Raw genomic sequence first — 13,961 nt, 5'->3', positions numbered from 1 at the left:
ATTTAGAAGAAAAGATTAAAACCAGTAGTAGATTTCAAAAGTACTATGTTTTATAATATGGTTTTTTAAAAATATTGATAGAAAACGGGCAAAATGGGGAATGGAATGAACTCAGTGGCCAAGCAGGTGGCAGAAGGCCGGGGGTCAGCTGAGAGGGAGCACAGGAAACTAACCCTCCTCTGTCATTCATCGTCTCCAACACAATTCTGTTCTGTGAACTGATGCGGCTGAGTCCCCCCCCCCCCCCACCCCGCACAGGGCCTGCAACCTTGACCCGGGTGGACAAGGGACATTTGCTGACTGGGTGAGGGGCCAAAAGAAAGTGAGAGGACACGGAGCGAGCATGTGCTGACTCCCAAATCAAAGGGCAAAAAGTGGATTGCTCCACCTCTGCCCTGGAACAGAGGTCAAGATGATTCCTTCTTAAACGTGGTTTGTAGCACAGCTATAAAAGGAGTCAGATATTAACTCATTTTTAATCAATAACTGAAGACAAGTGTCCTGAGTTCTAAAGAGTGAAAAATGTAGCATATAGTTACTTCTGATGGGTCTCAGGTCAAGGCAGGAGCTAACATTTTCCTAAAACAGGCCAAAAAAAAGGGCCCCCAAACAAAAAACCAACAAACCCCCCCCCCCCCATAAAACCTCCATTTCTTCGATTTTTAGAAATAGAACGAATAATACGTGCAACTAGGGTAATCATATTACTTCGTTGTCAAACTGGGATACTTTCGGGTGTAAAATTATTTGAGAGTAATAATTATTCCAGGAAAAAACAATCGTGTGACGACAACAGACATGACAGCACGGGGGCTGTCGTGGGTAAATGATCCTCTGAGGTCCACAGGACCGCCTTTAAGGTTTGTATCTTCTGAGTGTTCTATCAACTACACAACCTTCGGCAGGGATACTAAACACCGAGTGCTCTTGCGAGGAGTCTGGAAGAGGCAGGCCGGCTCCCCACCTTCTTCCGCAGCCCTAGGTCTCCTGGCATCAGCCAATGTCAAACGGCTCTGAGCAAAGTCGGCTGTGACTTCTTGGACCAAAAAAGCACGACGGTGTTTAAACGACTTAAGACCCACCTACTCATTTTACTTTGCAAAATATTAACATGAGACATCGATACCGTATCTTGTTCATAAAACAAACTTCCGGAACGAGAGCCCTCCACGAGGAGGCCAGGTCACGACCCGTTTTCCAAATCTTTACAGGGGCCGGGGATTCTCACGCCAAGACCGCCACAAAATGGTTTAGAAAAGCCATAGAAGAGTCAAAATAAAAAATATCTCATCTGTGGGCAGGCCGGGGGCGTTCCCCGGGCGCGGGCGTGCGTAGGGGTGCGGGGCGCAGGGGGGGCGCGGGGGGCGCGGCCGCCGTCAGTTCCGCAGCAGCAGCATCCGCTCGGCGCACGCCTGCCCCACCAGCCGCGCGTACTGCAGCACCGCCGCCTCCTCGGCCGCCGCCTTGTGCTGCCTCTTGTAGACGCCGTAGGGCAGGATGGCTTTCTTGTGGAACACCTGCAGCCGGTCGGGCTCCTTGCTGCGACCTTCGTCCACTGCAAGGTCAAAGAAGACGCATTAAACCAAGTCATGGTCACGCTACTGTCGCCCCCGAAAGGAACGATAATTCCCGCCGTACGAATGAGGGAGGAAGACGCGTCCTTCAGGATGTCCGAGCGGGACGGCGGGGACGGACACCCGCTGGCAGGAAGACGCCCTCCCCCGGGGGAGCGGGAACGTCAGAGGAGAGCTGTGCGCAGTTAAAACCCGGGCCTTCAACCCGTTGTTTTCTCTGACGGTCGGGTTTGCCACCGTCCTTCCTGGGTCCGAACTGCACGGACTCTGCGTCTCTCCCAGGCCGATGTCCTGAGGTTCCCCGCGCTGCAGCCAAGCTTTCCGTGACTCGGAGGCCTGGGCGAACTGCAGCGGGGCAGGTCCTGGCCCTGGGGCATGAAGGGTCTGGGGGCGGAGGGCAGAGCTCACAGCCCTGGGGAGCGGGACAGGGCAGGGGCGGCTGGTGGCTGTGGCTCCCGGTTCTTCTTCTTTTTCAGATAAGCAAAGCCCTGGCTTCTACAGGACACACCGGTCACCTGGAGGAAAACCTGTGTCCAGCTTCCCCTGCAGTTGGGTCCGGCCCCCTGACCAAGCTCTGGCCCACGGGACACAAGCGGAAGTGTTCTGTGGAAGTTTCCAGGCATCTTTTAAGAGAACAGCTGGTGTGTGCCCTTCAACCCTTCTTCCCTCATTGTGCGGCCTGCATCATGGAAGTCATGGCAGAAGCCCTGACCCCTCTTCTGTCTCTGTCTCTCTTGAGCTTGAGATTAGAAGATTTCCCTTAGGTCAGCAAAAACAAAAGCCAGAAGGAACCCGGGTACCTGAGGACTCCGTGTAACACTCTAGTCCTGGTCTGCCTATGTAAAGAATTTCATAGAAAAATGAAACGATCTTGTTTAAGCCAACGGACTTTAGATTTTTTTTTTTTTTTTAATTTTTAAAAGATTTTATTTGACAGGTGGAAATCACAAGTAGGCAGAGAAGCAGGCAGGGAGAGGAGGAAGCAGGCTCCCTGCTTAGCAGAGAGCCCAATGCAGGGGCCTGATCCCAGGACCCTGGGATCATGACCTGAGCCGAATTAGAGACTTTAACCCACTGAGCCACCCAGGTGCCTCTGACCTTAGATTTCTACTACTGGCAGCTGCTCCTAATTCTAACTAATACACGGAACAACTTTACTATCAATTAAAATGTACCATGTCTTTTATCACTGACTCAGCCAGGTCACTTGTAAGAATCATCCTATAGCTGCGGTTCTCAACCCTGACCACATACTGGAATCATCCAAGGAACCTTTAAGAAATACCAAAAAAGTCCTGGATCCCTCCTCCAGACTATCCTGATTTAGAAACTGGTCTGAATAAAACCTGAGCATCGGTATTTTCTTAAGCCTTTTAAAGTGGGTTGAGTTGGGACACCTGGGTGGCTCAGTCGGTTGAGCGCCCAGCTCTTGGTTTTGAAATCTCAGGGTCATGAAATCGAGCCCCTGCCCCCCTGGCGCTCGACACGGGTCTTCTTGAGATTTTTTTCCACCTCCCTGTCCCTCCCCCTCTGTTCCTCCCCACACTCGCGCGCGTGCTCTCTCTCTCTCTCTAAAACAAATGAATAGATAAAATCTTAAGAAAATAATTTAAAAAATAAGGTGGGTTGAGAACAGAGAAACACACACGTCAGTATTTATATGCGAGCATAAGCGGGTTTAGAGCCACACTCAGCGGTACCGAGGACCTGGAAACAACGCACGGGTTCACCAACGGAGAACTGGCCAGATGTGTTAAGGTACAGGCATGTGATAAAATGCTACACAGCGATCAAAAAGACAAAGGAAGACAGATTGTTAAGTGGAAAAAAAAAACGGAGGCACAAGGTAAATTACTGTTCTTTAGAAGCCCAGTATGTGCACACAACAGATCAGAGCGAATCCACATCAACCTTTGTACAGTTACTTCTCTCCATTCCCTTTGCCTGGAAAGACCCTTTCTTTCCCCCAGAAAAAACCCGGCTCACCCTCCTGCTTCCTCAGATGACGTCAGCGGTTGGCTCCTCAGAGGGTCTTCCCGGACTCGCTATAAACCAGCGCCCTGGCTCCCCTTGAGCTCCTTAACTGCCTTCATTGCACTGACTACCACGTGACATACGTAGTTATTGCGTGTTTCCTTTTCCACTAGAAAGTCCTATGTGAATACAAATTAAATGAAGCATTGTGACTGTTTTGCCCACTAATACTTCCTCGGTGTCCAGTACAACGCCTGATGGCAGGTGCTCCATACATACTCGCTAGACGAATGAACGAGTCTACCTTGGGAGGCAGGAACATGACGGGAGACTTTCACACTGTGGGAAACACACACGCATACACATACTCTCCTCATTTCTTGGATTTTCTATAATTGGCATAAGGCTTTTATAATTTTAAACAGTTGTTTTTAAGGTTGATTTAGGCATTTAAAAAAATTAATTTGGGTTGGGGCGCTTGGGTGGCTCAGTTGTTGGGCATCTGCCTTCGGCTCGGGTCATGATCCCAGGGTCCTGGGATCGAGTCCTGCATGGGGCTCCCTGCTTGGCGGAAAGCCTGCTTCTCCATCTCCCACTCCCCCTGCTTGTGTTCCCTCTCTCCCTGTGTCTTCTATCGATTAAATAAATAAAATCTTAAAAAAAAATTAATTTGGGTCTTCTGAAACTGGAAAGTGGAAATGTTAGTTTCCTTTTTAACAAAAGGATTCTTTTAGAAGATTTCTCAGGATCTTTCAGCTATAAACTTCTTCAAGTCAAATAAAAGTCATCATAGTTTCACAATAGAGTTGCTATAAATTCAACATTTTATTGGGCATCTCACAGAAGGCTCTATGTTTTTAAACATTTGAACTGAATTACATCCCTTTTTATTGTGAAATTGAAGCAACAGTTAAATGTTTATTCTTCCTCAACTGAAGCTGTTTCTTCTACTGGGTATTCATTAATTAGTCTGGATTAATCATCCAACATCAGTTTCAGAAGAGACAGAAGTCTAACTACGCTTCCGATATCTAAAACACAAAGAGACATCACATTTCTGGACTCAGCATAGGCCAGCTGATCTCAATCATCAGAAAGTGATAAAACGAGTTAGGGCATTCCAAAATTATACTCTACATCTATTCAGAAATTTGTTAGAGGGAGATGCAAGCTCATCATGTACTATTATCCCAAAAGAAGTTCTCCATTGTCAGAGAACACCACATGGGCCCACTGAGAACCCTACGTGGGAAGGCGCGCAGGTATGAAGGAAAGGGGACACCAAGGATGCCAGCCAGAGGGTCTTCATATCCTCAGAACCAAGTGCTGGTGTAGTTTTAGATTGTCACGTTACCCGGGATACATTCGGGGGAGATCAAGGTGAAGGGGGACAGAATCTGGAGAGGCAGGGATCCAACCTTTCACTACTTGATTTATCTCCAGCGCCATGCCTGGGCCTGTCTGCCCTCCCTGCTTCTACTGCTTGGCTCTGCGCTGCAGGAGGCTGGACCTGGGGGTGCGGGGAGACGGAGCCAGGGTTTCTCCCCCAAACCTGGCTTCTTTCTTTCTTGGCTCTGCTTTTCGGCAGCAGCTCCAGCTATGCTTGAAGTGGTTAAGGTTCCAGCTTCTAGTGGTAGCCCTGGGGTGGTGCAGGGGTGGCCCAGAAGAGGCAGTGGCTTCCAGCTGTCACTCATCTCTGGGTCACTCTGTGCCTTGCCCAGCTCTCAGCAGCACCACTCTCTGTTATCACCGATTCCCTGCATTAAATGTTCACTGTTGTAAGTACCGGAAGTGGTTTTGGTGCTCGGGTTGAACATACCGACTTCAAAATTTGTGTGTTCAACAAATTACTTTGTCCAGCTGAAGCAGGAAACCCACATACTTTAACACAATGAAATACTTTGTGTTTGCTAGGTTTCCACACCCCTTATTAGGATAAGTGACAACGGAAAAGGGCAATGTCCTGGTTCCTGATGTCAGCTCTGGGAATTTTTATGTCCATATACTGCAACACAAACAACTAACTCCATCACCTGGGTATAAATGCAGCAGAAAAAAGGTAGGCTCGAGTACATTTAGAGCCTCATACAAATAGAAAACTGGTAAAGGTCACTGAGAGCAGCCAAGGAGCAAGAACACTGGTAAAACTGTACAATATCTTCTAAATCTAAAGCCTTTGAATTTTTTAAATTGGAATTTTAAAGTATGTCTGCTGAGAGACAGCAGCAGAAAAATGTTCCCCTTTAGCCCCGAAGGCTGACCTCCAGCCTGCAGAGCTCTGATAAGGATCGAATACGTGCCGGTCACTACATTCTTAAAGGGTCTCATGACTGCCTGTACATCTCACCGATAGTTAACATCCAGCTGAATGATAAGCACTGGAGAAACGCTGCAGAAGTAGTTTATGAGTAGAAATTCACAGGGATTTATAATCTCATACTCCCTGCACAGACCCTCCACCTTGAGCACTAAGCACGTAACCAGCAGCTTCCTACAGCAAACACACACCTCTTCCTGCCGGGCCCCGTCCCAGTGCCTTTAGAGCAAATACAAATTCACTTTTCTTTGCCAAAGGTCTCGATCTGGAAATGTGTCCTCTTCCCCATTCTTGGCCTCAACCCGATCTGCATACAATCGCTGTAAATTACAACATCTCCTGCAATCCATTTTTTTTTCCCCACTATTTCCTTTCTACTCCCTTTCACAAAAGCTTAAGACTGCCTTCGGACAGAAACAAACAAAACTCTGTAGTCTCTGTTTACCCTCCAGCTAGTTCATTCCACTTTTCTCTCCTTCTTTAAAGGATATTTACTTAATGGCCACTTCCTCGCCTCTCACTCACTGAACAATCTATTGCCATGTGTGTCTTGCTCCATCAAGCCCACTCTGCTCACTAAGGTCAAAGGTCTCACTGCTCTTGAATATAATGAACACATTTCAGCTTTCATCTCCCTCAGCAGAGTGTAAACTTAGAGGAGCACGTCCTCTTCCCTGAAATCCACTCCAGCCTTTCTGACAACACTCGCTCCAGGTTTTCTCTTTCCACCAGGCCAGTTCTTCACCAGACCGTCAGATGCTGGGAGATAGACAGTGTTCTGTTCTAGGTCATCCCTCTTCCCCGCTATACTTTCTTCCTAGGAAACTTCACCCACGTGCATGGATTCAGTTACCATCATTAATCCGACCTCCAAATCCTCAGGTTAGAGCTGAAATCCTACTCTTGAGCCTCAGGAAGACACGGTAACACCACGTGCAGCTAAGGTTAGGAGGCTATGGTCTACAACTTGTCTTTTGCCAGGCAAACTCACATGGTCTTAGAGCAATTCTTTTAGGATTGTGTCCTGCAGAAATATTAGTAAGTGTGCAAAAAGATGCATATTTAAGAGTATGCTGTGGCATTATTTGTAATAGCAAAATACGTAAAACTTAAATGTCCATCAATGAGGGTAATGATTACCAATAATACATATCACTGTATATAGCCTTTAAGAAAGTACAGGTAATCACTTATACCATATGGTCCAATAAATATGCTTCTCAGTATTTCCCCAAAGGAGCTGAAAACTTTTTTTTCTTCAGTTTTGGGGTTTTTTTTTAAAGATTTTTTATTTATTTATTTGACAGAGATCACAAGTAGGCAGAGAGAGAGGCAGAGAGAGAGGAAGGGAAGCAGGCTCTCTGCCGAGCAGAAAGCCCGATGCGGGGCTCGATCCCAGGACTCTGGGATCATGACCTGAGCCGAAGGCAGAGGCTTAACCCACTGAGCCACCCAGGCACCCCTTCAGTTTTTTTTTTAAGATTTTTTTTTTTTTAATAATTTCTGCACCCAATGTGGGGCTCAAACTTACAATGCCAAGATCAAGAGTCCCATGGTCTATCACCTGGGCCCGCCTGGAGCCCCAAGGAGCTGAAAACTTATGTCCACACAAAAACCCGCAAACAGATGTTTAAAGCAGTTTTACTTGTAACTGCCAAAATACAGAAGCAAGAGAAATGTTCTGCAATGGGTGAACGAATAAACAGTAGTACTATCATTCAGTGATGAAAAGAAATGAATTTGCAGGCCGTGAAAAGACATGGAGGACCTTAAAATGCATGTGACAGTGTAAGAAGCCAATCTGACAAAGCTATGTGCTACCGTAGGGTTCCAAGTCTATGACATTCTGGAAAGGGCGAAACTGCGGAGGCAGGATAAACAGGAGTGGTTGCCAGGGTTTATGGCAGGGAAGGGGGATGAGTGAATGGAACACAGAGGGTGTTTAGGGCAACGAGACCACTCTATAGGACACACGTCACTATATGTTTGTCAAAACTCATACAACGTACAACACAAAGAGTAAACCCTAATGTAAACTGTGGACTTCAGCTGATCATAATGGATCAATACTGGCTTATCAATTGTATCCAAAGTATCCTATAATGCAAGATGTTAATAATATGGCAAATGGGAGGTGGGAGTAGGAGGGCAGATGGAAATTCTTTGTACTTTCTGCTCAATTTTTCTGTATACCAAAAACTGCTCCAAAAAGGTCTATTTAAAAAAAAAGAATGAGAAAAATGTAAGATACTGACAAGAGGGGAAGCTGGGTATGGGGTATGGGAGAAGGCTTTACATTATCTCTGCAATTTTTCTGTAAAGCTACAACTCTTCTAAAAAAGTTTTTATTTCTTTTTCAAAGATTTTATATATTTATTTGACAGACAGAGATCACAAGTAGACATAGAGAGAGGGTAGGGGAAGCAGGCTCCCCGCTGAGCAGAGGACTGATGTGGGGCTCGATCCCAGGACCCTGAGATCATGACCTGAGCCGAAGGCAGAGGCCCAACCCACTGGGCCACCCAGGCACCCAAAAAGTTTATTTTTAAAAAGAATGAGGAAGTCTATTATACAATAATAAAGATTTTTCAAGATAACCTAATGTTAATGTAAAAAACAAGCCACAGGATATTTTTAGAATGATTTAATTTATATGTATAAATTGTATGTTAAACAAATGATATAATTAAAAATTGGAATTAAAAAACATACGCACAGAAAGAACCCGAGGCCTTCCCACCAAACTTCAGCAGCGCTTACCTCCGCAGAGCCAGGCATGTGGGCGTGTGTGAGCAAGCTCCCTTGCGCTGGGATGCGTTGTGGGATTTTCACTTTCCGCATCATATGTTTAATAATCACAAGCGTATCACCCAATCATGTTTCTGGTAAAAAAAAATTCTTAAACCAAAAGAAGCCACCCAGAGCTCAAGTGCTGGTGAATAAATAAATACGAAGCATCCAGCCCAGGATGGGTGCTCAGAGCAGCAGCACGACTGCCACCGCTGATCTCAGTAAAGGCTGTGCCGCTCTTCTCAGCACCCAGAATGCCCACTTCGGTCACGAAGCCTCTGTTTAAAGAGAGTGCTCACGTCTGCGCGGCCTTTACCGTGTGACGCTGGGGGCCAGAGCTGGGTGTGGGGAACGCCTGCCTGCAGAGCTCCTGGAAATGGGAGGGAGCTTCTGAGTCAGCTGACTGGGGCTGCACATGGGGCAGGGCCCCCCCAAGGCAGTGCTGGTCCCAGGCCGGGACCTGCCTCCGTGCGAAGTCGCCCCTGGGGGCTCATCTAAACTTCCGTGTGAATGAATGGCCCCAGAGGCAGAAGAAAGCACTGCCAGCCTTCCAAAGAAACCAGGTATTACAGACAGTGAGCTAAATTCTACTGCGCTGGCTCTCCATTTTGATGGCATCTTAGAGTCCTGTGCGAGGTTTTAGGGAACTCTGATGCTCAGCATACACTGTGGGGCCCAGAGATAACGGTACAGAAATACCCCATCATGCAGTCAGACAAAGAGGGGATCTTTAAAACACACCAGTAGGTGAATCTAAGGATATGTTAACAATTTCTTGAAATTGTCTTTAAAAATAGTGCTCTAGGACAGAGAATTGGCAACCCCCCCCCAAAAAAATCCAACCCCCAAACCAAAAACCAAGGCTACAGCGGGGAATTCCTATGTTACTATCTTCATGTGGCCATTTTTCATTTCTGCTCCCATTAAAGCTTCAGAGTGGAGAGGGTGGACCTCAGGGGTGCCTGAATGGCGCAAATAAGAACCTACAAGATAACCCGCTTGTCTTTTTATATCTGATAGAATAATGTTTTGATCCACTAGTTTTGTGTTAGAAGTCAGCAGACTTCCATTTAATTTTATTTGTAACTTGATAAAGTGACTCAGTGAAGACTAAAAAAAAAACAATATATTAACATAGATGAGAGAAAAAGAGACATCGATAATTCCTTAAGAATCAGTTTACAGACTGTCAAAACCTGAGGAGGGGCGCCTGGGTGGCTCAGTGGGTTAAGCCTCTGCCTTCGGCTCAGGTCATGATCCCAGGGTCCTGGGATCGAGCCCCGCATCAGGCTCTCCGCTCAGTGGGGAGCCTGCCTCTCCCTCTCCCTGCCTCTCTGCCTATTTGTGATCTCTGTCTGTCAAATAAATAAAATCTTTAAAAAAAAAAGACAAAACAAACAAAAAACGTGAGGAGTAAGGTAAGGGTCAGTGGTATCATCTCTGTAAGTGCTTTGTTACGGTTCAGTTTTATGCTTTTGAAAGTTTTCTTTTCTGGATTTTTAAACCTAAAACTGGTTGTTATAATCTCTCTGAAAGTTCATAACGGCAAGTTAACATTAGTGATACAAATAAGCCTTTTACAAAACTTGGATTAGATTTTATCAGGTCTGATATTACCAGGTAGTAAATTAACTTCAGATTTTCTCAATTACTCTGCTACATTAACTAGCGGCGGTGTGTTTAATATTCTTCCCAGTACAGCTGGAAACGCACAGCTAAAATAACAGTGATAGTTTACACATTCCTAACTAGCAAAAAATAGTTCTGGGACTTTTTTTTTCTTTTAAATTAAGACAGGAGGGCTTCCACTTCCAGAAGATAATCTCTGCCTAGTTCTCCCCCCTGTCCCATAGAACAGAAAACCCTGCACATTATACAACAAACATAAGAAGACAGTGAAACGAAAGAAGAGGCAACCCAGTGGGGACGCTGAGATCTGAGGCACGATAAGGTGGTGAGCATCCTGGGCTTTCCTTTTGCCTCAGGTTTTCCAGAGGGGATACTGGAAAGCTAGCAACTCCAAAAAGCCAGTGCACTGAGACAAAACAAACAAACAAAAAGTAATAAGAAAAACCTCCCTTTAACCAGAGGTCCAGGAAAGTGGCAGCCTAGCAAGAAAGGAAACTTTCTGCCAATAATCTCAAAAAAACATAAACTGCCACAACTCACCCAATATGAAAGATAATGTAAATAGCTCTAAAGCCAGTGAAGAAATTGAGTTTGTAATTAATTTTGAAAAAGAAATCTCTAGGCCCCAATGGTTTCACTGGAGAATTCTACCAAACATTTAAATAAGAATGAGCACCAATTCTACACAAAATCTTTCAGAAAATAAAAGAGAAGGAACCTAAATCAGAGCAAAAGAAAACTGCAAAGCAGTGCCCATTAGGAATATAGATGCAGAAATCCTTGACAAGGTGTTGGCAAACATGGATCCAGCGGCTGCACGTACTCCCAGGATGCAAGGCTGAGTCAGTATTTGAAAGCCAATCAATATACCTCCCATTTTAACAGTTTAGAGAAAACATCTACATACTCACATCAACTGATGCGAAAATATACCTCAAGGGTTCAACACCCAACCAGGCATGATAAAAACTCCCAGAAAACTAGGACTGCACAGGGATTTCCTTAACTTGATAAAGAATGAACGCTTCCCCCCTAACGTTAGAAATAAGGTGGCGCGCCTGGGTGGCTCAGAGGGTTAAGCCTCTGCCTTTGGCTCAGGTCATGATCTCAGGGTCCTGGGATTGAGCCCTGCATTGGGCTCTTTGCTCAGCTGGGAGCCTGCTTCCCCCACCCCCACCCCGCCTGCCTCTCTGCCTACTTGTGATCTCTCTCTGTCAAATAAATAAATAAATTCTTTAAAAGAAAGAAAGAGAAGGCAAAAACTCGTACCATCACCAGTTTTACTCAAAATAGTGCTGGAAGTCCTAGCTAATGCAATAGGAACAGAATTGAAAACAGGAACTGAAATGCATGCAGATAGGAAAAGAAGAAATAAAACTGTCCCTATTTGCATATGACATAACAGTGTCTGTAGAGAATCTCGAGGGTGCTATAAAGCAATCCTCCTAGAATTGTAAATGAGCCCAGCAAAATCACAAGGTAAAAGATCAACATACAACAATGAAATGAACTGTAAGTCACACACCTTGTAAGGGATCAATATCCCAGATATAAAGAACTCCTAAAACTCAACAACAAAAGAACCCAAATAAGTTGACTCAAAAACAGGCAAAAGACATGAATAGACATTTCTCCAAAGATGACATACAGGTGGCCAATGATCATATGAAAAGATGCTCAACATCACTCGTCATTAGGGAAATGCAAATTGAAACCACAATAAAATACCATGTCCCACGCATTAAGATGGTCATTGTCAAAAACCCAGAAAACAGCAAGTGTCGGCAAGGATGTGGAGAAACTGGAATGCCTGCACCACTGCTGGTGGGGATGTAAAAGTGTGCCCTCTGGGAAAAACAGTATCAGTCGTTCCTCAAAAAAGTTAGAATTATTATATAATCCAGAACTCCATTTCTGGACATAGACCTCAAAAAATAGAAAGCAGGCTTTCAAAGAGATATCTGGAGGATACCCATGTTCATTGCAGCATTATTTAAACAGCCACAAGGTGGAAACAACCCAGGCGTCCGTGATGGTTGAATGGGTAAACAAAATATGGTCTCCCCGTACAATGGATATCATTCAACCTTAAAAAGAAATGAAGTTCTAACGCTACAACATGAATGAACCCTGAAGGCATGAATGAACCCAAAAGGACAAATAATGTATGATGCTACTCCTCTATGAAGGACTTAATCGTCAAATTCATAAAGACGGCAATTAGACTTGTGAGCTGAGAAAGGAATGGGAGCTATTGTTTAATAGATACAGAGTTTAGTTATGGGGCCATGAAAAAAGTTCTGAAGACGGATGGTGGTGATGGCTGCACAACAATGTGAATGTACTTAATGCACTGAATCACACTTTTTAAGTTCATGGATTGGAAGACTTTTGAGAAAAATATTAATTCTCTCCAAGCTGACACACAGATTTAACACAGCTCCTAACAAAATCTTCATAAGTATTTTTACGGATATAGGCAAGATTATTCTAAAATTTATACAGAAAGGCTGGGAGAGCTGAAACAACTCTGAAAAAGAATGAAGTTGGAGAAGAATCATTCTACCCAACTTCAAGGCTTGCTTCATAGTTCCAGCAATCAAGACTGTGTAGTATTTACAAGGGTGGACACACAGATCTGTGGAACAGGACAGAGGATCCGGAAACAGCACCGCACAAGTCCGGCCAACTGATTTTGACAAAAATGCCAAAGCAATTCGGTGGGGAAGAGCCTTTGTAACCAGCAGTTTGGGAGCAATTGGATATCCATAGGCAAAAAACTAAATCTTGATCTAAACTTTCCATCTTAAACAAAGGTTAACTCATGAATCATATGTTACATGTAAAAGTATAAAACTAACAGAATATCTCTGGTACCTAGGGCTTATTGAAGAGTTCTTAGGACATCAAAAGCATGATTCATAAAAGAAAAAGAAAAAAAATGATAAACTGGACAGCATCAAAATTAAAAACTTTTGCTTTGTGAAAACCAACAAAGGACAAAAAGACAAGTTACTGAGAACCTGTATTTAAAAAACATAAAGGTGGGCACCTGGCGGTCTCAGTTGGAAGAGCACGCGACTCTTTTTTTTTTAAAGATTTTATTTATTTATTTGACAGATCACAAGTAGGCAGAGAAGCGGGTGTGGGGTGGGGTGGGGTGGGAAGCAGGCTCCCCGCTGAGCAGAAAGCCTGAGGCAGGACTAGATCCCAGGACCCCAATCATGACCTGAGCTGAAGGCAGAGTCTTTAACCCTTTGAGTCACCCAGGCGCCCTGTGCATGCGACTCCTGATCTTGAGTGAATCTGAGCCCCACATTAGGTGTAGAAATTCCTCAAATAAATTTTAAAAACTTTACAAAAATAAAGTATATAAACAATTCTCGTAATGCAGCCATATAAAAACAAATAAGACATGGGGTGCATTTCACTGAAGGGAATATGCAGATGGCAAGTAAGCACATGAAAGGATGATCAACAGCTATTGGGGAAACACAAATTAAGACCATAGTTGGATACTGCTATCCACCTATCAGAACAGCTAAAACAAAAACAGTAACAAAACCAATGCTGGCAAGAATGTGAAGAAATATTGTCTTAAATACATGTTGGTGGTAATAGAAAATAATACAGCCATTCTGGAAAACAGTTTGGCAGCTTCGTAAGAAATTAAACAT

The 13,961-nt window shown here is 44.6% G+C and overlaps 1 protein-coding gene across 5 annotated transcripts in view; it reads right to left on the bottom strand.

Moving 5' to 3' along the window:
* Positions 1-1,334: 1,334 nt before the first annotated feature.
* ATE1 (arginyltransferase 1) overlaps positions 1,335-13,961 on the bottom strand; it is a 157,055-nt gene continuing 144,428 nt past the window's right edge. For 2 of the 5 annotated variants that reach the window (XM_032882164.1, XM_032882165.1), the window contains one exon: positions 1,336-1,555. In XM_032882164.1, the coding sequence (XP_032738055.1) occupies positions 1,377-1,555 (179 nt within the window). In that variant the 3' untranslated portion in view covers positions 1,336-1,376. Of the gene's footprint in view, positions 1,556-13,961 lie in introns of all 5 variants that reach the window. The other 3 variants (XM_032882168.1, XM_032882163.1, XM_032882169.1) reach the window with 3 other exon arrangements.

Source organism: Lontra canadensis, unplaced genomic scaffold, assembly GCF_010015895.1.
Source record: "Lontra canadensis isolate GAN:19392208 unplaced genomic scaffold, GSC_riverotter_1.0 scaffold79, whole genome shotgun sequence".
NCBI lineage: Eukaryota > Metazoa > Chordata > Mammalia > Carnivora > Mustelidae > Lontra > Lontra canadensis.
This window is presented reverse-complemented; position numbering and strand designations above follow the sequence as displayed.